Source organism: Aphelocoma coerulescens, chromosome 4 (assembly GCF_041296385.1).
Source record: "Aphelocoma coerulescens isolate FSJ_1873_10779 chromosome 4, UR_Acoe_1.0, whole genome shotgun sequence".
NCBI lineage: Eukaryota > Metazoa > Chordata > Aves > Passeriformes > Corvidae > Aphelocoma > Aphelocoma coerulescens.
This window is the reverse complement of record NC_091017.1, coordinates 39,435,353-39,459,660: the sequence shown is the minus strand read 5'-3', so window position 1 is coordinate 39,459,660 and position 24,308 is coordinate 39,435,353. Positions and strand designations below refer to the sequence as shown.

General features: G+C 41.9%; 3 protein-coding genes across 4 annotated transcripts in view; all 3 read right to left on the bottom strand.

Moving 5' to 3' along the window:
• CPE (carboxypeptidase E) overlaps window positions 1-5,699 on the bottom strand; it is a 57,299-nt gene extending 51,600 nt beyond the window's left edge. Inside the window, exon 1 of the mRNA XM_069013629.1 lies at window positions 5,367-5,699. Within this exon, the coding sequence (XP_068869730.1) occupies window positions 5,367-5,649 (283 nt within the window). The 5' untranslated portion in view covers window positions 5,650-5,699. The remainder of the gene's footprint in view (window positions 1-5,366) is intronic.
• Window positions 5,700-12,876: 7,177 nt separating this feature from the next.
• On the bottom strand, window positions 12,877-21,464 carry MSMO1 (methylsterol monooxygenase 1). Its single transcript, XM_069013628.1, has 6 exons — window positions 21,377-21,464; window positions 19,371-19,680; window positions 18,267-18,415; window positions 17,218-17,344; window positions 15,345-15,499; window positions 12,877-13,826 (listed from the first exon to the last, which is right to left on the bottom strand). Exons 2-6 carry the CDS (start codon window positions 19,623-19,625, stop codon window positions 13,619-13,621), a joined length of 894 nt encoding a protein of 297 aa, XP_068869729.1. The 5' UTR covers window positions 19,626-19,680; window positions 21,377-21,464; the 3' UTR covers window positions 12,877-13,618.
• Window positions 21,465-22,274: 810 nt separating this feature from the next.
• The window catches only part of KLHL2 (kelch like family member 2), a 57,170-nt gene continuing 55,136 nt past the window's right edge, over window positions 22,275-24,308 (bottom strand). For both annotated transcript variants that reach the window (XM_069013625.1, XM_069013627.1), the window contains 2 exons: window positions 24,047-24,190; window positions 22,275-23,392 (listed from right to left, as the gene is read on the bottom strand). In XM_069013625.1, the coding sequence (XP_068869726.1) occupies window positions 23,364-23,392; window positions 24,047-24,190 (173 nt within the window). In that variant the 3' untranslated portion in view covers window positions 22,275-23,363. The remainder of the gene's footprint in view (window positions 23,393-24,046; window positions 24,191-24,308) is intronic.

The window sequence follows — 24,308 nt, the reverse complement described above, 5'->3', positions numbered from 1 at the left end:
ATGCACAAAGCGAAGAAAAATTCCAGATGCAGAAGTAGCAAGTTCAACCGTGTTCTACTCTGCATTTCCTATCGATCCCTGTAGAGACACCAGCAGCTGCCCTGCTCCTGCTCGTCTGGTGCTGCAGGTGCCCTTGTTAGCCTGCTGCCCAGACAGCAGCTCACCTCTAAAGGGGATTGCAAACCTAAGCCAGGGGAGCAGCTAAACCACAGCTGACAGAAAGGGTGAAAGCACAGCCCAGTCAGCATAGCATCTCCTGTATTCCTGATCAAAGTGCTCTGCTGACATGACCTATTTACAGCCCCTACCTTTATGCGGTGCTGCTGGATGAGCATGAGCTCAGTGCACGCACATTTACCAGCCCTGTACCCTTCAACAACTCCCTTCAAAAAGGGAACACTACATGAGTGGCCCTTGATAAAAGCTGGTGTTTGCATAAAGCTCAAGCACACAAAAATTAGGCTTGCTCTCTAACATCTAGATTCAATAACAAGCTCTTGCCATATGCAATTTGTATTGAACATCAACAGGTCCAATCAAAGAGCTCACAAGATTTTTATGTGGCAGATTTGGAGCGCAAGGAAAAGCAGCTTTAGAAAATCAAGTGCAATTAACTGTAGATAATGAAACAGCTGTATCTGATGACATCACCATAACCAAGAGATGAGCTGTGTGCTTTCTGACATCACCAGTGATACAAGACTCTGCCATCAACCCCAGCACTGCACTTACCCATCTGAAGCAGGGCAGCCCAGAAGACCCACAGGTGGCAGCCAGCTGTCTCCCCACTCAGGCTGCCATGCACAGCTGATCCCTGCCCATGCTGGGCTGAAACCCCGGCAGCCTCCTACACGTTTGCTCGTTCTTCCTCCTGCTCTCTCTTTGGGAAAACAGCAGCACTTGCTCATGGTCCTCTTAAATGGCTGCAGAGTCATTTAGATTAAAATAAATCAAGAAATATTTTAAAATGGGTTTTGTCCAACAGTGACAAAGATATTAGGAGAAACAATTTTTCTCCTTGTAAATTCATCAGCTTTACTTATTGCACCTTCTTACCACAGAAAGTGCCAGCTCACATGGCTGATGCCACAGCTGAATACGGGAGCACTTCACTGACAGAATAAAAACCTGTCTGTATTAGCAGACAGATCTTGGATTTCTCCATTCATCAATATAGAGCCATATTTTCACTTCTCTCCTAGTCACCCTCTAATTATTTTTTTGCAGGAGGAAATGGTTCTAGCACTGCAGGGCTGGGATGTGAGAAAACGAGAGCCTCACATCTGGGGGCTTTGGGGGGACTAGTACAGGAGCTACAATTTCGGAAGCCCGGAAGCTTATTTAGGCTCAGTGCCAGCAGTGACCAACCCAACTCATTTCCTCACCCTTGCCAAGTGGAGTCTTTGATAAAGTGATGGGTCCAAGGATTATTGTAGCTAAGTTGCACCTCATAAAATTGACTGAAGTCCCATGCACAGGGCCCTGCAAATGTTCCAGGTCACAACTGTACTGCTCAATTCACACAGGGTGTGCTCCTGCCTCACCAGTTCATGATGCTTTGTTGTTTGAAACTCCAAAATCCAAGGTATGTCATTTTCTAGAAAATTAATTGTCTCACTCAACTACCAATTAACCAGTTTCTTCTGTTTGAAGTATTTTAAAAGAAGCTTGTGGGGAAAAGGATGAGCAATAAAATTAATACTCTGTTCAGCAGACCATCAGACATCCAAAGCAAGAGCCTCTTTCATCTCTCAGGAGTAGTCGGTATTTTCCTGCACCTGAACTAAGGCAAAGTATTGCCCAGTTTGTCCCTGAAAAAAACCCAAATCTGTGCTTTACCATGAAATGTCCTGTTTTCTCTTGGTCCACCATCAACTCCCCACAACCTCTTTCTCCTCATTTTATCTGACCTTACCACCCACCACCTTCTGTCAACTTTGCCAATCTTTGGTGAGCACAGGGACAAAACTGTATTTTCTCATGCAATCAGAGCTACAACAAAACATTTTGATCACTTCCCATCTACGTTCACACAACACCTTCTACACGTAACCACTGACACAGTCGCATTCAACTCTTCCCCCACCTTAGCTGCTTTGCCTTCAACAACTCAAAGTGAGGTTTTCTGCCTTGGTATAAAACTTGGTAAAGTTCAAATGTCTTCATCTCCAATTTGTGCTTTTCCTTATTTAAGGGCTTCTTTTCCATCAGTGATTGCAGGCTCTAGTCTCCCATACAAGTGCAGTATCAGCCTAAAGAAATTGTTGCCACAAAAAAACCCCAAACAAACATTAAAAAAAGAAAAACAACAGAAAACAACCAAAAACCACCACAAAATGCACAAAACTACAAATGTTAGCCCAAGCCCTGTTTGGCATGAAGCACAGTTGAAGCACAGGTAGTGTGGTGTTCAAGTTTGCGGAGAAGACAGCACACTCTCTAAGTGTTTAATGTAGCATCAGAAACCTCCAGCAGTCTCACGCTTCTGGCATTTACCATGTCCCCAGGAAGAGCTCAATGAAGGCTCGGCTCGCAGCGCCCGAGTTACTAATCTGGGTTTCCAAGATTTCCAAAGACACTTTGTATGATTATGTGAGAAACCAGACTGGCTCATGTGAAGTCATTCGGACTTCCAATGCAGTATCAGGACTTTAAGAAAATCCTCCTATAATGAATATTTACCCCAGGAAAAATGAGGCCTTTACGATTTGTTCCAGCTTCTTCATTCACTGAGGATTTTTTCCAGTTGCCTTGGAGGTCTAAAGCACATTTCTGAAGTTTTCATATTCTCTCAAGTATTCTTTTTTCAAGCATTGCACATATATTACAAATTAATTTTCAAAATTAGCTGATACTCTAAAATTGAAGTTGATTTGCATGCTTGTGTATGATGAAACGCATTCACACAAGGCTACACAGCCATGCAATACATGTGATTATGCAATGGTTGCATGTACATGCAGTATTTGATTTACTCAGTATAAAGCCTCTTTTCTCAGTACAAAGAGTCTTTACTGATGCCCTGCTGACACTTTCCTGATCTATTTTGTCATCAACTTGCTCACTAAGTGAACACACACAATTTTTTTGTTTCACAGCTGTTCACTAGATGAGTCAGGTATCATCCCTGTGTACTCACCAGCCTTCTAGAAGCATGAGCTCTCTACAGACTGTAAATCTATGAGCCACAGCATGTATTTTGTTCATAGTTCCCTATATTTAAAAAATAAACCCTGTGACACACAGGTTATCTTGCAGGAATAGATTATGTTCAGAACTTACAACTTCTTGGCTGTCTGGGAAAAATTAAAAGTAACTCTATGTATGTATATATGTGTGTCTGTAATGCTGTCTGTAATTTCTTTTAATAATAACAGATGAAGATAAGTAAGATTCTGATCCTGCAGGCTTTACCACACAAAATATCCTTATTCTGGTTGTTGCCCTGGGAATCAAGCATGGATGCTCAGAGTGAGCAGGGTTCCCCTTTCAGGTATGAACAGAATCAGTCTCACATTTCCTGCCAAGGCTGGTACAAGGCTCCACTTCTTTTACTGCACAGCTTAAAAAGACTCCCATGGAAAAATAAACAGTGCTACCTTTTACTACATAGTAGAAGAAAGGGTGCATTTTTTAGAAGAAAACACCTCTAATGCAACCATTGGCACAATACATAGTTTTTAAGAAGAAAACACCTCTAATGTAGCCATTGGCACAATATATAGGTGCTTAGGCACTGTAACAAAGAAGCAGGGGTGGTATCAGTGCTTTTACAGTTCTTCCTAAGGAATGCAAGGATAACTAAGAATGAGGTCTGTCTTGCTGCCCTTCCCAAAAAGATCCCGAGGTTCTCCCATGTGCCACTGCAGAGAGTAGTAGCTCTCCAGTTTTTGAGAAATGTTCAGAACCTCACAGAATGAGAGTGAGGATTGAAATAAAACAATGAATTTGCTCTGGTTCAAACCCTGATTAATCCCCTTCAAAAACCAGCATTTTCAGCATCCACCACTAAAGATTGCCAGGGCTCATCACATTCCCTGACATGTGATTTGGACATTGCAACATGTGGCGTTTTTGTCTATAGGGCTCCCTTAGTAAGGGGCCGAGCACATTCCAGGAAATGTCTGACACTATCTATAGCTTGTATGTGGATGCAATCCATAGAAATTTTTCTTTTTTGCAGTTTGTTATTCATATACTGCTGGATTCCCTCTGGCTTGGGCTCAATGACAAACCCTTTCTCACATCACTGACACCAAGAGAAGTGTGTCTCCAGGAAGAGCCATACCCCATCTCAGAAGGCACAGTGTGCTCTCTTTGTCCCTTTCACCTGGCTTGACACAACCGCCACATAAATGAGAGGTAGCGACTGTCCCCTGGCAGCAATGCAAAATCCCAGTAATAGCTGTCATCACTCTAGTGCACAAATTACACAGCGGCAATAGATTCATCCTTAGCTTCAGGATCCTTACCTCCTCTTATCAAGATGGCAACACACCACAAAGAAATTTTTCAAATTTCACTTCAATCCCTATATTTTTCATTCCAAGACAATGCCTTGCTACCCTGCATTCCTCTTACATCCTCCTTATGTCCAATATCCTATAACATCCATCTGTAGCCCTAACATTAAGTCTCTTCAGGATACAAAGCAAGGTTACATTCAGGTCATAAAGCAGAATATTAAGCACTAATTGTATTGGCCAAATCCCCGGAGAGCCACAGAAGCCACACCTCCACCTAGAAGTCACAGACTTCCAGACCTGTGCTGTAACCCAGTGAGGGAAATGTGAGGACCTGACTGCAGGAGGCTCACGGCTGGGCCAAAGGTACCAGGCAGCTTTCACGGATAAGCCCTTTCACATACAGACATTAGCGACGCTATCGATTCTAAAATCGGAAACAATGAAATAGACACAGTCGTAGGTGTAAAACAAGTGCACGGCATCAGTCACATTCCCTTCGATAAAAAATGTCCCAAACTCTTTAAGTACAGGCAACCACGTACCCCGAGGCGGCCGTGCCGGCGCCCGCAGCGCGCCGCGGTGGGTGCCAGCCCCCGGGAACAGCCTGCCCGTGCCACGCCGCTCCCACGGGCGCGCTCCTGCCTCACGCCGCTCCCCGAGCGCTGCGGTTCGTGCGGGGAAGGGCGGCCAGCGCCTGCCCTGCCTGCCAGCCCGCGCCGGGCGCCCGCTCCTCACATTTTATGGGGAATTCAGGCGTTTCTTGCCGCTACGGGCGCTAATTCCACCGGCTGCGGACGACCGCTGACAGCCGGTGCCGCAGCGAGTGTTCGGGGCAGCGCCCGCAGCAGCCGCGCCCGCGCCGCTACCTGCGCACAGGTGCGGGCAGCCCGACCCCCTTACCGGGCTCGTGCTCGCCGGGGCGGTCCGAGATCTCGATGACCAGGAGCTCCCGGCCCTCGGCGCTGCGCCCCACCGTGTAGATCCGGCTGATGGCGGGGCACTGCAGCCACACGGCCACCAGCGCCTCCCGCAGCTCGGCGTAGCGGTGGTACTCGAAGGAGATGCCCTCCTCGGCGCTCAGCCGCCGCCGCCGGCTGGCGGCCCCCGGCTCTGCCGCCGCTGCCCGGCAGGCAGCGAGCACCGCGCACAGCGCCAGCAGCAGCGCCCGCAGCCGCGCCGCCATCCCGCCCGCCTGCTGCTCCGCCAGCGCCGGCGGCACCCGGGCACCGAGCGAGGGAAGGAGGGAGCGGGAGGGAGCCCGGGGGTGGCGGGGCGGGGCGGGACCGGCCGCTCCGCCCCGATCCGCGTCCCGAGCGCTCCCGCGGAGGGCGGGGGCCGCGGCCGCACGACGCGGGCGAAAGCCGCTAAAGCTGTTGTCATCAACCAGATGCGAAAAAAACGCTGCGAGAATCCGGGTGCGCGTTTTCCGCACCGCCTCATTGTTTTATGGGGTCCCAGCGGGTTAATCCACCGCCACAAACCTAAAGTAACAGAGTGCTCCATGAATGATTCAGTGCTATTGCAGGGCAACGCAAATGCATTTGATTGACAGGGAAAACTATAAACCGTCATCTGTAAGGTCGCTTTGCTCCTCATTTCCAAGGCATCTTTGCTGCATCACAGAAGGGAAAGGATAAAGCAAGACGTAGTTTGTGATACCGAGAGTACTTAGCATGCCCCAATCTGTTCAAAGCGAATGCTCGTGTGAAGAACCCTTCACCCTATATTAACAGACCATTTATTCTAGACCGCAGATACTACAGGACTTCTGAAGCCGTGTTTTTTTCAACTTGTCTTCATAGGCATAGCTGTTTAGATTATGTTCAAACAGCCTGTGAAGTTCGAGTGCTAAAAGCAAAAGGCTAAATGCTAAAGAGCAACTTCCGTATCAGGTTGTTGATTTGGGCTTTGGGGTTTTGGGGGGTTTTTTTGCTTGCTTGGTTTTGGTTTGGTTTTTTTTTTAGGACACAAAGACTTGCTGGAAAATTTTGAGAGGTTCAAAATTTTGAAAAATACACATCCAATTCATCCTTCTAAAAAAAAAATCTTGTTCTCAATAATTTAATGAATGTTTATTCTGATCTTCCAATTTAAAAGGGTGAGCCTTTATAATACCCCCTTCAATCACCAACTAATACTGAATCAATTTTCAGGAAGATTTTTTAATAATCCTTGGTGATATTGTGGATATTTTCCTAAACTGTGGGTGTCTACTTCAAATAAGATTACAATGGACACAATCTCTTCTAGGAGAACATTTTCCCTGACCTTTGGTGATGCACCAGCTCAGAAAGTGATCCAGCATCTGAAACAGATCTGAAAGTACAACTACTATAGATAATACTTATATAACTGTCTCTATTCACCTATATTCCTTACCTTCCAGGGCCCTGAATGTCAGACCTGAATTATTTGAGGTGTTTCTTCATAGCAAGAACCAAAATTCAGCCCTTCCAGTTCTCACCATCTTTGAAAGCCAACTGGGTTCAGAAGCTGCCCTGCCCAGTTTAATTCCAGGTTTACAAGTAGGTAACCACATGAAAAGGCACCTTCAGAGCACTTTTTGGAGCCTTTAACTCTTCATTCTTACAGCTGGAAAACTTTGGGAGGTGCCTGTCATAGCACATCCCATTAGCTCTGAGGTTATCACAGTGCAAATTTGCTCTAAGTGTTTTGCAAGACTTGGATGCAGAGAGACTCCTTGATACGCTGTTTTCTCTGACCAAGATCACTGTTTGAATTTAGGATCACAACAGGACTCTCTCTCTCTCTGACTTCTCTCCTTCCTAACAGCATTGATTGGACTACATAAAAAAATTTGTTTATGGTGTCACTGCTTTAGAATTATGTGCAACATATGCAGCCCTCTCCAAATGGAACTGTAAATAACAGTAGCTGACCACACATACAAAAGATTCATGTTCTTTGGCAGTGTTGGCTACGTTCATCACAGGCTAAATATTCCTTGTTTTCTTCATCACTTTTCCTTGCACTCAATACATAAAGTAAACAAATCTGCTGATGCTGTGTTTTTAGACTTACAATATCATCTTCTAAGAGAACTTTCTGATTTAAAAAAATCCCTTTTATTCTTTCCTTCTAATTTATTTGACTGAAATACATCACTAAAAGATACAAATAGGCTGGGAAATAATCTGTTTATTTCCATCTCCTCAAGCAGTGAATTATTATTCCACTACATAAAAGTAGTTTCACAACTAGATGTGAATGGATTTTCTTTTGTTTCCATATTTACTTGCCCCCACCCTTAAAAAAAATCAAGAGAATGTGTATTTATAAAAACACATGCATATCTTGTGTAAAGCAGGGTGGTTTATAAACTATCAAATATTTAATTTTGAGCTCATGCATACTAATTTATTTTTAATAAGGGATTAAAAAACAATGTTTATATTCTCACACAGTTTAGGAGCACACGCAAAACTGAGTAGGAGGAATAAATTGATTCCTTTCTTTGTATCTAATCCTTCCTCCTGTTTTCCATAGCTCAGGGATGACTATCTTCAAAGGCCCAATTTCTTTGTAATATGGAAGAAGTTTTGGCACTTGCCATAGGATCAGAGGAATACTCCAACCCCAAGGGCATTCCCAGCCTATAAGCATAACCAGGCACCCGGGTATGGCCTTGTAAGCTGATAATACTGAGAGCAGTGCATAGAGCACAAGTGCTCCAGGAAACCTACTGATCAGCAGATCTTCAATCTGGTTTACCTGTCTCTTATACCTGAGTCTGACAGCAAATAGTAAGTTATATTTCACCAACAGACACAGCCTAAATTACCTGGTAATTACAAAAAAAATTTCGTTAACATTTCCAAAGGACTTATTTATAGACAAATCTACATATACACAAAAAATACATATAATACTCATATTTGTTTACAGATTACCTCATTCCTTTGGCCAAACAGAATTTGCTGATTCAAATTTTCCAATACTTTTGACTTGCCTGAATCTTTTTCAGCAAATCATCATTCACCAGCAAGCATATAAATATATTTTCCAAAATAAACTCACACTCACAAAATTTTCCTTACAAGACTTGAGTCTTTGAACATTTTATTTGTGTGACAAGAGAAACAGGCTAAGGCAACTATTTTCTTTATTACTCAGAAAGATAACCCTAAATCTATGTCCATTACAAAAAACTCAAGTACATTAGGAACATCAGAAATCCTAAAAACACTCTATGATGGAGAGCAGATATTTACATTATTAATAACAAACTACTGCTAATACACCATGGAAGCACTAAACTTCTCTGGTTTATATTCAGAAAGAAGTTTTAATGCTAGGAATAAAATAACTACAATCAATTTAAAAGAGAGGACAGTTGATCTCAGTGTTGACAAATTACCAGGCAAGGAGGTAGAGATAACTGTAGCTGTTAAGAGGATTTTACAAAACTTATCAGAATGCTGATTATATCCCCATACACTACACCTGACAGCTGTGGTCACTTGAAGCTCTCTCTTCAAGACAGGTGCATCTATTACCAACCTTCAAAATGTCTTGCACAACTCGGTGGCTCTCGTTCTTGGATAGACTTGCAAAACAGGGTTGAGATATAGGGAGTTGAGGCTTTTCCCAGTACCCTGAGAAGGTGACTAATGTAAGGCAGGGCAAAAGAAACACCACCACCAACAAAAAATTTAAAAATACAAATGCAGACCAGTCATTTATGCAGGAGGTTACAGAAAGGGAGGGGGGGAAAAAACCCACCCACCTTCCAAATTATGTACTGCAAGACCAAATCTTTTATTGCCTCCAGGTGTTAGATGACTCCCACATGTTACTGAAACCCAACCCCAACCCTACCTGGTATTTAGAACTGTTCTCTTGTTGGGTGGTGACCATCCCATACATGTAACAATTCTGCATTGAGCCTCTATAGGCTGCAATTTAAATTTCATACAAAACTTATCTGATGTTTGCACCTACACAAATGGCAGTGGCTAATTGCTGCCCCTTGTTGCAACTTGCAGAAGTAGTAGCTGCTCCTGGGGTGATGCTAGGTCCTGGACATTGGACTGGAATGCTGTTTCTGAGAGATGCTATAGCCTGGCTATGGTGCCAAGTACTCACACAGAGAAACTGCCATGCAGGATCATTGTGAAGGCTCAAAAAACTGGCTGATAGGGCTTTTTAAAAGTGGTGAGTCATGATCTTAGAGGAGCATTCTTCTGGTCTTCCATATGGACTGGTATTTCAAGTCCAAGGGTTAATTTATTCAGTGATTACATAAATGTGAATCATAACTGATTAAAATGTGTGGATGACAAAGAATGGTGAATAAAAAGGATATAGCAGCTCTGGAATGTGATTTACTTGGTAAGTCAAGCACATTTAAATGCTTCAGAGCAGCAAATTGTGAATTACACTTAAGAGCAAGAAATGTAAAACACACTCGTGACAGTCTGGCAAGCAGCATTGCCAGGAGCACCGAGAGATCACTACAGATGGGTAACAACTGCATTTTCCAGGGCAATGCTTAGACAGAAGGAGAAAGCTTAAGTGGGAGAATGTGATTATATCACAAGGTGGTCTTAGAGCAAACAACCTGGACACAGAGTTCTGGCATGTACAGCTGAAACAAGGCTGTGAAAATTCAGAGACAAGCCACAGGAGTGATTTGAGAAACAGAGGGAATGGCTTTCTCTGGAGGACGAAACAATCTGGCGAGCTGGTGAAAAATAAATTGAAAAGTGATTTGACTGCTGTGTTTATTACCTTCACAGACAGAAAATTACAGCAAGAACTAACGACACAAAGTTGCCTTCTCCCTGGACCTAGCAGTTAGAGGTTTCAATGAATGAGATTTGCCAGAGGGCTGCAGCTGCCAGAGCGAGAGAGGCAGCCATAATTGGATGGAGATTTGGAGGCAATGAACCACACACTGTGGTTAGCAATCACTATTAGTAGCCATAATGAAAGTTTCAATAAATAATTTTTCAACAAAAATGAACATTGAAAATCTAGAAACATATCACAGTTTAAAAAAAAATTATCATAAAACATGCAGCATAACTCTGTGAGGAAAATAAATGAAGTCATATAATCTTACAATCATTATATCCATCAATACTAATATTTTCTGGCAAGCTGTGCTGTAGTGTAAAATAAACCACCAATTTAGTATTTCACATCAGCTACCAAAAGCAGTTGATTATATCGCAATCCTAATCTTCGTAGTTTATAATACTTTTCAAGTTTCCATGGGTTTTTCTGACATTAACTCCAAGAAATTAATTCATGGCTTTCATAGGACTTAATTATTGTCATATCCTAAGGAATAGCACAAACTGTTATTTCCCACAGATGAATTTTAATTAAACTAAACTGGACTTTCAGGAAAAAATGTAGTGGAAAATATTCCTCCCCTACTTACTCCCCTGTCCTACCATGTTTAAGAGTTAAATCTGTCTCCTTGTTGAAGAAGAGAAAGGACAACTGATCATGTAAGGTTTTATTGTGCATTGTGAAGACCCAAAACTGTTAACCCACATATTTATCTTTTTTTACTATTGCACAAAAACCTCTTTGTTTTCAGATCTACACATACTCTATAGTCTCTCTCACAAAATAGGGGGGAAAAAGTCAGTAAAGTCTTATTTAATAAAGGCCTAAAATCTAAAAAATATAATTTCCTAGTGCAATTCTTCATTTGCATAAAAGACACAAAGTAATGAGGTAGGTCATTTACTCGCCAGCATCATACTCAGTAATAAATACAGGGTTCTACATTTGAAAAGGTGGTGGAGAGGTAAAATGCTGGTCCATCTGGGTCCTGAAGAAAACAAGTCTGTGGTTTTCAAATGCAAGTTCCTGTGTTGAGAGGTCCAGCAGGAACACTTTTTCCCAGCCAAAAAAAATTTATAAGGCACAGCTTTCATAATTCTCTAGGGATTTGTTAAAGAAAGAGGATCAAAAGCAATGATGTGATCACAGTGTACACTAAGGATATATATAAAATAACCCAAAAAACTAAAATAGCAATGGGTGTCAGAAAAACATGGATTCAAGTAATTTTAAAAGGCCTGAAAAACCCCCATGCACACTTCCCCAAATGATAGCGTGCTAAAACTGCATTCTTTATTTTTGAACCTCTTGAAGACTGGAATATACACTACAACTTTGTAAGTCAATCCCATCACGTTTTTAGCACTCTGCTTCAGCTTTCCAATAGCTGAGGAGACACCAAGCTTTTACAAATCCCTTCACTGGAACATTTAAGCAAGAGGCTCCCAGTTGTGCGTAACATTGCGGCAGTGTGGGTGCAGGCAGAAGCCAGCAGGCTGAGAACCAGCGAAGAGAATGATGTTCACAGGGAAAAGCTGAAGCTCTGAAAGCTCCTTGTGTTTTTAGGCTAATGCTTCAGTCAAATAAAGCAAAGTACAGCTGCAGCTGCAGGATGGGAGTGGGAATTGACAAAGCAGAGGATAATGGCCACCTTTGAAATCTGATTAAAGAGGTTGCTTCCACTATGGAGAGTTCAGGCTGGCAGTGCATATGGATTCAGCAAGGCTTAAGTATCAGTCCCTGCTAAAAATTGATCAATACAGGGATTTCAGCTTCTGTTCACCTGCCATAGTCAAATATATATTTTTTTACTTATTTTTAGAGTGAAGGAGAAAAACTGAATTTCAACAAGGATACAGATAGAGAAGTAAATGCTTCTATAGAACACATGCTGAAGAGGAATCTGAACTACTTCCACCTCTCAAGTAATATTTGAGTCATTCTGCATGTCACTAACACCTTGCTTTTTGTTGAAGCCTGATCTCATCTGCACTTTCACTGGATTGTCTGAGTATTATACCAGATTGCATGTAAAGCAGCACTAAAATTCAGGTGTGGTCTTGAGTAAGCAAAACACCATGAAGTTCTCTAAGGGACTTAGCGAGTAGATGAAGTGGTATTTGAAGTGTGAAGAGCAGTTGACATGACAGTACAAAGTGGAAGATCTTTTAAGGGTTTAAGCCCTTCTCAAATACTTCACTGTTATTTCCTGTGCAATAGACAAATACTTACAGTAGATTCAAAAATATTAGACTACTGCTTCTGTGACTAGTGCAACTCAAGTACTAGATTTTGAGATTCTAGCTTGTGATCAAGCTGTAGCCTGAGAATGCACTCAGCCCAGAAGATGGATACATAACTGCTCAATGTAGCAACAAGTCCTTCAAAACAAAAGCCAGGAGAATTTACATGTTCTCCATTTCCATTTCTTACTGCTGCCTCTGTAAGTAGTTTAACAGATGGCACTGCTGCAAACCATCCTAACAGGTATTGCTTCTTCATTAAAGAGATGAAGAGTAAGACACTATATCCTACATGGTTTTTATCACAGCCTTGTATTTAAAAGCATATGAAAAATATAATACACGCATCAAACCAAACCACGTTTATTTCATCAGTCACAAGTGCAAATATAGCAACAAGTCAGATCAGCAAATTACAACACAGAGAAGAATGTCATGTAAATGCTAAGTACACTGACAGACCAACTTCAAAAGAGCAGCAAAAAACAGTGTCTTCAAATAAAAATTTCTATTCTTTTTACCTGTAATCTAAAATAATGTAATAAATCTAGATCAGGAATGTCTCCGATAACTCATGTTTAGCCAGGTATTCTGTTATTAGCAGTTCACATTATCCAGTGTGCAAAAGACCTGTCCAAGCTTCCTAGTAACAGACATTTTGGTTTTAAGCAACTTTCACTCAATATTTAAATAATACAGTGCTGATGCTAGTTAATAACTTCTGCTATTTGATATTATAAATTTAAGAATATATATTTAAAAAAACTAAGACCAACTTCAGTGTACATACATAATTCCACCTGGATCCAAAAATGGGCAACATTATAGATAAACCTGATTTTTTTCTTGTCAAAAAAAAAAAAGATAGACACAAGTCATCTCCATTTTTTTCCCATCATCTTTAAATCTGTAGTTAAAATATATGCAGTACTTATGTATAAAATAGAAAACATTCCCATTAGAAAGATACTGCTGTTCAATTAGCTGTTTTTCCCTACCTCGTAGTAGCCAGGGAACAAGATTTATGCTAAACACCCAATCACTATTTCGCTTTACAGAAAAGCAAAAGTTGACTTTTACACTGGAAATTTAGTCAGCCTTCTTCTTTGTTATGCACTGTTTCTTCTTCTCTTTTTCTTGATAGGCAATGAATTGCGAGTCTGTACCAAAGATTCTGTCCCACCACGTGAAGGTGGAAGCGTAGTTGCCGATAAAGTTCATGTGATGGAAATCATGAAAACGGGCCCCAGCATAGAAAGGCACCAGATGAAGAGGGTTCAGTGGGACATCGTAGCCACTACAGGGGAGGACAAAAAGAAAACCAACCAGGGTAACGATTTTTCTCAGACATAAACTACAAAATATTGACACTAACTTGTCATTTTTATAAAAGAAAAATATTTTACAGTATTCCAAGGTCCTGAGGTAATCACTATGATATTGGCTTAATATGAAAACAAGTGCCCTCTACTCCTAGCCAAATAATTCTGTAAATTATCCCACAATGGCTTTGGCACTTGCTTTTCAGCTCAGTTTACTAAGCAATACAAAAAAAATTTAAGCAGGTAACTTAAAAAAATCACTGCTGGCTTAGCACTTTTAACTAAGAGTGACTTTAGGAAGGAGGAACAAGAATAAGTAACATTATCTTTAAGCGCAAGCTACGGACATAAACACAGCAGCTCATCAGAGAGCATCTCAAATCAACAATTATTGTATGTCTACTCTTATTTTCAGCTTACTGCAAGTTCTTCAAATATTTAAAATTCAAATATATGATCACAGTAAGATTAAAAGCAGAGCAGTGTGCTCTAGCGGGATTCCAACTCTTTGCTTAGTAGTACTGGAAAGCCTCTTACCACCACCTAGTGGGGAGAGCGCAAGGCAATTCACTATAAACCCCTCCTGTGGAGAACAACCTAAAATGATAATTATAACAGGAATTTCCTATTTTGCAGCAGTGAGTTTATGGTCTGTCAAAACATATACTTTGGGAAGTCTACAAGCAAAATATGACTAAACCAGGAATGCTTTATGCCATGGGTTTACTGGTAGCTTATGTTCCACTAAAACACCTTACACTCAGCTTGCAATAAGCTACTATCTGCTTCGTAATATATTTACATAAACGAAGTCAAGTGTTAATACTGTCATTTCAAAAATGAACTCTCAATGTCCCCTTCCTCTTGAACACAGGAAAGAAAAGCTCATCCATTTGTAGATGAACTAAACTAAGCCTGCTGGGATTTGCCCTAGCATTTTGGAGCCAAATTTGAAACAAGTCAAGAAGAGACTTGTACAGAGACAAGAAGTCTTGTCCTTTTTATTCACAATAAATAAGCAAACAAATAAACAAAATAAATGTATGTATTTGTTTTAAAGAGAGACAGTGGTCACAGAGCATAAAGCTTCTCTTGAGCAAGGAAACGGTCTGACAAAATACTAAACAGAAAGAACTATTGGCTGGAACATCACTTTTTGTAATTGATTTTTGGTGTTCCAATATGCGTAAGATCACTTGCACACCAAGTGTCAATAGCCAGACATCCTAATGAGGTGCCTAGCTTCTCTAACCCTCCTTGAGAGGCTCTAGCTGAGAGTCCACACTCTTTTAATCAGCAAGACCTGCTGTTAACACCACCTCAGAACAGGAAAGAGTGATAACTCTCCAGGTGGTTGTGCCATTCTTTGCAAGACACATAAAGGCATTTTAGTGCAAAATAAATAGTACATCTGAGGGACAGAGACAGGTGAGTTTGAAACAGATGTACGGACAAGAGAAAAAACAATTATTAAGAAGCAATGAGCATCTCACCTGTGTACATCAATGGTTTCCATCAAGCGACAAATCACCCATGCCCACAGAAGAACCACATGGTTACAGAAAACGACAATTCCAATAAAAAAGCCAGTTCCAAGGATGAGTGTTTCCAGAGGATGAGCATATTCTGCTTGCATTCCAAACGGAGACTAGAAAGAGATGACAGACAGGGAACAGGCCCTATTTTCAATTTTATGTACTCCCAAATCAGAACCACCATTTTGCAATATTCTCCCTTTCCCATCACCCCACAAGTCTACAACAGGACAAACAGAACAATGCTGGGGGCAAAGGGAATGGTATGACTGAGCAAGGGCCATAATACACATATTTAGCTCCTCTTTGGAAAAACAGTATTCCAAGGTCATAAGGATTATCACTCTAATAGTGATTCCAATCACCTCACTACTAGTTGAAAGTTGAAAACTTTTATTTAGGCTTACCATCACCCCAGGTCAAAGCGTTATTTCAGGAATATTAAAAGTGTTAGGCAAGCTCCTATTAGTTTTGCTATACATCCAGTCTTGGAAGAAAGAAGGAAGCCAAAATATTCTCAGAAGCAGGACTCACTTAGAAATTTATAATCAAAATAAAAATTAAAAATCTCTCATCTTTGACCATTTTTTAAAATAAATTTTTGCCACTCAAATGTTATTTTGAGATTGATAGAAAACATTTTCTCTCATATACATATATATACACACACACACAGTCATTCCTACATTTCGTTTAGCAAAAAAAGACATTCCAGAGAGTTTTCAATCATGGAACACCATGCACAGAGAACAGTTCAAAAAATTTTAACCTAATGCTGAAGGTTAAAAAAATCACCAGAAAAAAATGAAGTCCACTTTGTCTTAAGGGATACTTTAAAATCGTTTCTTTTTACTATCAAGAAAAGTTTTTAGTGAAACAGCCATTAGGCTACAGATCACTTCTGTGAGAACTGCTAACCACTCTCAAGAATAATGGCCAAAAGCTGCTCCAGCTAGAGACCTGAGGGGCTGCCAAGAGCAAGAGGAAAAGAGCAGCTGCTGCTGCAGATGTCTGTACATATGCATGCATCAATCCATACCAAGCTCCTCTATTGCTGGCAGCATGCATAAACCACCCCTGACCCAGCAGCCTGCAGTTTCCTTTTGGCACAGTCTAGGTTATACACAGCAGCACAGAAATGCATAGCACTGACTCCTGGGTTCCACAGACACCTAAACACAGCAATATCATCTACAAGGTGCAAGCACTGCTGGATCCTACCTGGCTGCAGTCATGTGTGGTTCCTTACCTGATGCTCAATGCCAGCTCCAACACCCCTGAATGCAGAACCACCCAAAAAGTGTGCTGCACTGTGCTCTCAATGCAGTACTGCACACTGGGCTACACTGATCCCAGAGGCCCTCATCCAGAGCTGAAATCCCTTCCTTGAATCAAGTACATGATGCACACGCCCTGGTTGTGCAAGAACTGCCTGTCTGATCACGTTCTGGGGATTCATATGCCCTGAGTAACAGCCCAGGTGGTGGGGAACTGATGAACAACCAAACCCAGACATCTACTGTTTCCCTTCCCCTTGCAATGAGACCCATATGGACATTTTTAAAAGTCTGCTTTACCTTGGTCACAGATACGATCAAACTATACCAAGAGTGCGAGCCTTCGTTCACATGAAATGAAATGAAATGAAATGACAGGGTGTCTTCAGAAACAAAATGGATGACTGTTTTTGATAAAGAGCTCAAAAAAGACATCTATCCTGCTTTCAGAAGGATGCAATTTTCTTAGGTCTTTCAAATAAGAGGTTTAAATAAGTTCTGTGACACACATACTAAAAACTATTATTAAAGAAAAAAAATCAAGTAATACATACAACAAACTCATGGTGAACCTTATGGATATACTTGTATATTCTCTTGTGGTGCAGCAATCTATGCAGGAAATAGTGCCAGGCATCCTCAATCACCGCACATCCAAAACACTGGGCAACCAGAACATACCTTTAAAAAGCAGAAGATCTATTACTTATAGAAAATACTAGCAGACACATAATCCTGAAAGAGAAAATAGTTTATATGGTAATAACAGTCAGCAATAGGTTTATACCTATTACTGAATAGCAGTGCACTACTTTTTTAACATGTTAAAAATATTGATTACCAGGTAAAAAGGCTATTGTGCTTATCAGCTCATCTGTTGATATGCTGAAGTGAGTTAGCACATGTTAACCCACTTCAGTTAGCATTAGGTTAACTCAAAGAGTTAGTGTAAGAAGCTGTCATTTCAATATTACAAATGCAGTCTACAGAGAACAACCACAGACTGTGTGAGACCTTGATATAAAAACACAGAGTTGCATCAGCTATCTACACCAGAGAGCAAACAGCTCTCCAAGAAAGACGATGTTCTGTGATAAAAAACTACTGTTGGTGTTGGGGGTGGGGGAGAAGGGGGCACTTTTAGCTAATCCAGCTTTGTTTAAAAGTCTATCAGCTCAGTGCAAGACAAGAAGACTGTGAGGCAGGTGGTACACTCTCCCCTTTGAGGAACACACTACTGCTATGATATAAAACAAGGTCGAGGGTAGAGACACTTAGAAGAAATAAAAAAATGTGGGTAAATAAAACCCCCGGAAAGTCCAACATTTAAACCACCCCACCAGGAATCTTGCTTTGCTTCCATAAATTCCCTCCTAATCCCCCTTCTCTCCTGAGGATTATAACATCTTGGGGCCATTTAAAAAAATTTAGAAAATTCTAATGAGCTCTTATAGCAGTTAAGCATCAACTGAAGGATGATTAACAAACACAGTTTACACTGCCAAAAAATTACTTCCTATTAGAGTTGACAACACTAATTGTTAAATGTTCTGCCTCCAACTTTATGAAACTCAGCATCACCATATCAGAAAAATCTACGCACCATCTCGGCATCTCTTCCCACCCATATGGGATGTTAAAATACTCTGTGAAGTAATAGGTACCACAAATCAGGGGAAGCTGAATGAAGAAGTGATTGAAGAGGAGGGTTTTGAAACACTTCCACTGTTTTTCCCATGTTTCTGGTTTATCCTAAAATGAAGCAAAAAGAATCGATTGTATTACAGATTTCTATTGCATTGAAGCGAAGTGCTGCAAAAACTCATCTGGAGTCAGTTTAGTTTCACCTTGGAAGACAGGTAACATGCCTTCCAATAACACAGATTAACTCAGGCAACACAAATAACATGGGATTGGATTCAGTTTCATCAAAGCCTCATTTTTCGAACATTTTGTACTCAACAGTTTAACACAGTCCAAGTTTGCTTTTCTTCTTCACACCGCAGAATGCGTTTCCATTGCTAAAATAATACAAAGAGAGGCTGAAGATAGAAACTTGTGAAGAAATAATTGTCTTGAAAACATCCAGTTTTTGCAGGGAGACATTCTACCAACTACTGCAATAAATTCAGAAGCTGGTGTTATTAATTTCTGATTCAAATTATAATGAACTAGGGGAAAACAATAATCTTTAGATACTGCATGTGCTTTTGCCTCCAGTTAGGAGTGTGCAATCCATTCCAGGCTTTCTTCACTGTTAAAATATTTCAAAATCCTTTCAAGAGGATGTGCATAGAGGTACTTCAAAGAAGACAACTGCTATTAAATAAGCACACCATGTAATTATTTTATATTATGAAGACATGCCTCTACCACCAGATGCCAGAATTCTATTCACCTTCCCGTGCTGATATAAAAACTATGTATATGAACTATGTATAACAGTAAGATTGACATACCCTTTCCTCTCTATAGCACCATGGTGAAAAGCATAACCCTTCCTCAGGAAAAAACAACTACTTCTCTTCACCAAAACTCACTTCTTTTCTTTCCTCATACACAGAGTAATTTTACTTTGTTGCTTCCAGGATGCCCAAGTGACAGATGAAATGAGACCATATACACTGAGAACTAGGACACCACAGTTATATGCTCTGCCTGATGTGCTCAAAGACAAGTCAGTGTATAGTTCACAACTTTCTCTTACCTGTTGAATTTTATACTTTTGCATGTATGGTATAAACTGAAAGATAAATCCTGGTACACAGAGCAAAAAGTATGAAACTTCATGAACTATAAGGGATCCCCAAGTTGCAATCTGGAACTTTGTGTAGTTATCCAGCATGTAATTCCAAGCATTTTTAAATGGTTGCTGCAGGGGATTGTCGGGTAAGAAAGAGTCTATATATTCCACTGCCAGATAAGCAGAGTTCAAGATATTAACGCTGTCGTTCATGGCCATGGTTCAATCACAAAACATCACAATTACAGTTCTTCTGTAGTTGTCTGTAAGTAACCTGCAAATTTTGAGAAAAAGTCAATAAACAAAAATTAATCTACAGAGAAAAAAAATATTACATGATATAGTCATTACCTACTTTTACAGTAAAAACTGGGAAAGGAGGTAAAAGAAAGATTCTCTTTGTACAGAATAGCCTAAAAGAACAGAGCTTTAGATTGGTTTTAGAGGCAATCAGCTCCTAGGTTTTGAGGTTATGTCAATGGAGCAAAAGCATAAAGAAGTATTAATTATTAGCCAAATTCATTTCAAGATTTTTGCAGGATAATTGTATTCTGTAGCAAAAGAGCAACAGAAAGGTTCAAACAAGATTTAACAGATGAATTAACTGTGATCTCTTGATTATCCAGTCCCATTCTCCTCATGGCCGTGAACCAAAATCCCTGCAAATTACATCAACACTGCAGCTGGCTTGAGGCAATCCACCTTTCCCTGAGTAATGGGCTTTTCCTCACAGCTCCCAAAACCACAGAGGCTGCATTCCTGCAGGTGCCCTGAACTTGTGCCTTTTCTACAGACTAGGCTCCTTGGTGGTTTGGCTTGGAATGGACCTTTAAGGGTTATTTACAGTCCACCCTCTTGGGATGGGCAGGGACATTTTTCACTATATCAGGTGGCTCAAAGCACCATCCCCACCCGGCCTTCAAACACTTCCAGAGATGGGGCATCCACAGCTTTTCTGGGCAACTTGCTCCAGTGTGTCAGCACTCTCATTGTAAAAAATGTCATTCTTATGCCAAATCTAAAACTGTCCACTTTAGTTTAGAAATTTTGCCCTGTGCTTTGTCACTACAAGCATTGGCAAAAAGCCCCCTTTATGTACCACAGGATGGTGACCCTTGAACCTTCTCCAGGCTGCACAACCCCAACTCTTCCAGCCTCTCCCCATTAAGCAATGTGTCCTCCGAATATTTCCAGGGCCCTCCTCTGGACTCCTTCTAACAGGTCCACCTTCAACTCTCTAACAGGTTTGCAACTCATGGGCCAGAGGACACTCGTCCATCCCCAGCTGGTACACATAGATTAGATCCCACATAAATCACAGAATCGCAGCATCAATTAGGTTAGAAAAGAGCTCTGAGATCATCAATTCAAACCTATGACCCAACACCATCCTATCAACTAGACCACGGCACTAAGTGTCACATCCAGTCTTTCCTTAAGCATCTCCGGGGAGGGTGACTCCACCACCACCCTGGGCAGCCCATTCCAATCTGAAATTACCCTCACATACTAAGCAGCATGCCAAGCCAGTACCCAACAACATTAGTTACGTTTTTTCTTTCTTAGCAACAGCACCACGATGCTGCCACTTCCTATTAACAGCAAAAGCATCGTAGCAGACGCCAAGGCAGCTCACAGCCCGAGCTCCCGGGCCGGCGGACGCGCACGGCAACCTAACCACCGCCGCCACCCCCGAACGTGCCGCTGGGGAACCGAGGAGCCAGCGGCCGGGCTGCACCGGGGTCAGGCTCCTCCGTGCCGCCCGGCCCTGCGAGGCAGCGGACACACACCGGCACACGCCGCCCACGCGCGGGGAAGCCCGAGGAGAGACGGGCTCCCTCGGAGAACCCTCACCCGGCACCCCCGCACTGGCACTGGCACTGGCACCGGCACCGGCACCCGCACCCGCACCCGCACCCGCACCCGCACCCGCACCCGCACCCCGGGCAGCACCGGCCCTCAGCCCTCACCTGGCGGCAGCGGCGGCTCCGTGTGTGCAACAACAAGCGCCGGGCCGCCCGCGCCACCGCGCACCGCCCATTGGCCGCGCGGCTCCGCCCGGCGCGACCCCATTGGCCGGCGGGCGGCAGCGGCAGGGGGTCAGGCGGGCGGGGGGCGGGGCCGCGGCGGCGGCTCCCGCGCCGCCATTGGCTGGAGGGGTGGAGTGAGGATAGTGAGACCGCGGCGCGCGGCCAATGGGGCGGGAGCACGGCCGGGTGACGCGCACGACGCCATGGGGCGGGGCCCGCCCGGGGGCGGCAGCGGCGCCGGGAGCGGCCGGGAGCGCGGCCAAGGCCGGACCTGGACCCGCGGCCAGGTCCGGACCCGCGGCCCGTCTCGCCTGCAGGCGGACACGTTGTCACCCCTGCAGGTGTCTGCGCCCGCTCCGGCGTTGATGAAGAGCTTGAAGTACAAAAGCGGCGGTGTTGTTACGGCAGCAGCGGCCCAGAGCCGCATTCACCGGGCTGGTGTCATGCGGGTGAAAGTGTACCATTCAAATAAAAGGTTCCCATTGAAAGCCCCTGCCTCGCCCCGCCGTGCGTCACCCCGCCCATGGAATTCGGGCACCTACGTGACTCCCAGCCATGTCACCAATGTCACCGCTCAGATGCTCTCACGGGAACTTAGCGGTGGCCATTCCTGCACTCATGGCCATTCCTGCACTCATGGCCAACCGCAGCTGTCAGAAACACCCCTGCAGCAAAACCTCTCAATTCGTTGGCATTCAGACGTTTGGAGCACCAAGTCCTCCCCCTTCCCTCCACCCCTCCACTCCGTCGCCCCCCCCCCCCCCCCCATTTATTTCACTGATGTCAAGATTATTTGGTTTGAGACTCGTATTGAGAAAAACAAGTTTTAAGCGACCTGTTGCCATTAGGAAACAATGTACAAACTTTTATTTGAAGAAAATGTCTTAAATATGACAGTAACTTTGGTCATGTTAAAAGGAGGCCATCCAAGAACAAATAAAAATGTGCTGCTTTATAAGCATGGCCACATACAGTATATTCAGATATTGGCTAATAGAAGCTGAGGTTACACGCATAAATAGGCCTTTGTACCATGCAAGTTCAACGCAATTGCATACATTCACTATAAATTTTCAGTTATTTTCATGCCAAATCACCTTTTGGATAAAAAGGTAAAAAAGAAGTAACATCTAAATGTGACCAAAATTGAACAGGAAAAAAAACCCCCGTAAGTACAGACAACATTTTTATTAAAAAGATATTGAAATTACACCTGCTCAAGAAGTGTTATACCGTCTCTGATCTCCTTCAGCGGGAATTAGTGTTAAGCATTGTTACATATCAAAAAATACATCTCTGTTTTACAACATAGTACTGACATATTCAAAGTACTGTGCCAAATTATAAATAGTAAAATCAGGTTTTGAAGAGTTTCAATAGAGAGCAACTTATGCTCACACAAACATATGCACGTAGTATAGTTATGTAACAAAAGTTTTATAAAAGGAAACAAATTTACCCCATGCCAGCTTGAATTACTGAGGTGGGATTCAATACCTACTATGAAGACTGACAGTTCATTTCCTTAAATATATTTATTAGTCTCTGGAAAAAATAAGACAAAAATTTACTTTCACCAGAATACACACCATTCTTCACTCACAATCCGTTTCTCAGTCATGACTGACAGAAGTCGGTCCTTATGAAAGTGTTGGGGTTTTTTTTGAAGACCTTGCAATAAAAAAAAATGGTCCGCCAGACTTCAAGAGTTCAATCAGCTTCTGCTCAACTGCAGAATAATCCTACACATTGCTTCTACCTAGAGTAATCTTCATCATCTGTCATCTGTAATTGTAGACAGTCACATCTTCCACTGTGACTCAAGGTGCAGCTACAAGTAGGGAAGTGCTTAGATACTCAGTCACTTCAAATACACTTGTTGAAGACTGCTTCTAGTGCATAATCAAGTTGAAAATCCCTTTACTGATCATAATGGTTTGTCAATAACTGTAACACCTAGAGGGAGAGGAAAAAAAGGCATAAATATTTAGGCAGTATTTTTTTTTTAATCAAGGAAAAATACATAAAATTTTAATATGATACATTGCAATCAGCATTTAACTGTGCACTAGCATCAATGTACTTATTTTCCGCTAATTTCTCTTTGACACAAAGCTGTCTGAATCAGTGCAAAGTTCTGAAAGTTTCTGTGACTTGAAAAAACCTCCCACTAATCAAGTTTAATTTTGCCGTCAGTGAAATATATACTTCACATTCACTAAACATTCATTAAATAACTCATTTGAAAAACTGCAATTATTAAAGGAAAAGATTCCTGAAAACAGCTCATTTTCTAAATATCAAATCCCAAAGAATTTCAGAATTGGACACCTTAGACTGAGACACAAATTTCTTGTTAAAGAAACTGGTCATACCAGAATCATCTTTCTGACTCACCATTTATGTGCTAAATCACTCTTGAGTACACTTTAATCCCTTTTCTTTTTTCCTTGTAATGAATAATTATTTGGAGTCATCATTTGAAATGTACCATCAGATTCTTCCTACCCATTTTATTATCTCAGGTTTTACCTAAGAAAATACTCTGTTTGGATGCTTTGTCAAATGTTATACTTTCAAAAGTCTATTAAACATATCTATATGCCTTACCTGCATAGCTCCTTCCTGTACTCATACAAGATGACACAACCGTCCATTTATCAGTTGTTGGATTATAATATTCCACTGTTGATAAATTACAGGAACCGTCATCTCCTCCAACTACATACAGGAGACCATTTACAGCACAAACACCTAAAAAAGTGCAGGAAACCAGTATGAAAATTAGACTTAGACACTGCCCAAAAGCATGTTCTTTATGAAAGCAGAAAATATCCAGGTACATGCCATTCACAAATGACATTGGCACAGT

Coding starts and splice junctions, on each gene's coding strand:
- MSMO1 (XM_069013628.1), bottom strand. CDS start 19,625: ATGGCCATGAACGACAGCGTTAATATCTTGAACTCTGCTTATCTGGCA. Junction 18,416..19,370: donor AAAAGTATAAAATTCAACAG/GTAAGAGAAAGT, acceptor GCTTCATTTTAG/GATAAACCAGAAACATGGGA. Junction 15,500..17,217: donor AGGTTCACCATGAGTTTGTT/GTATGTATTACT, acceptor ATCTCTTTCTAG/TCTCCGTTTGGAATGCAAGC.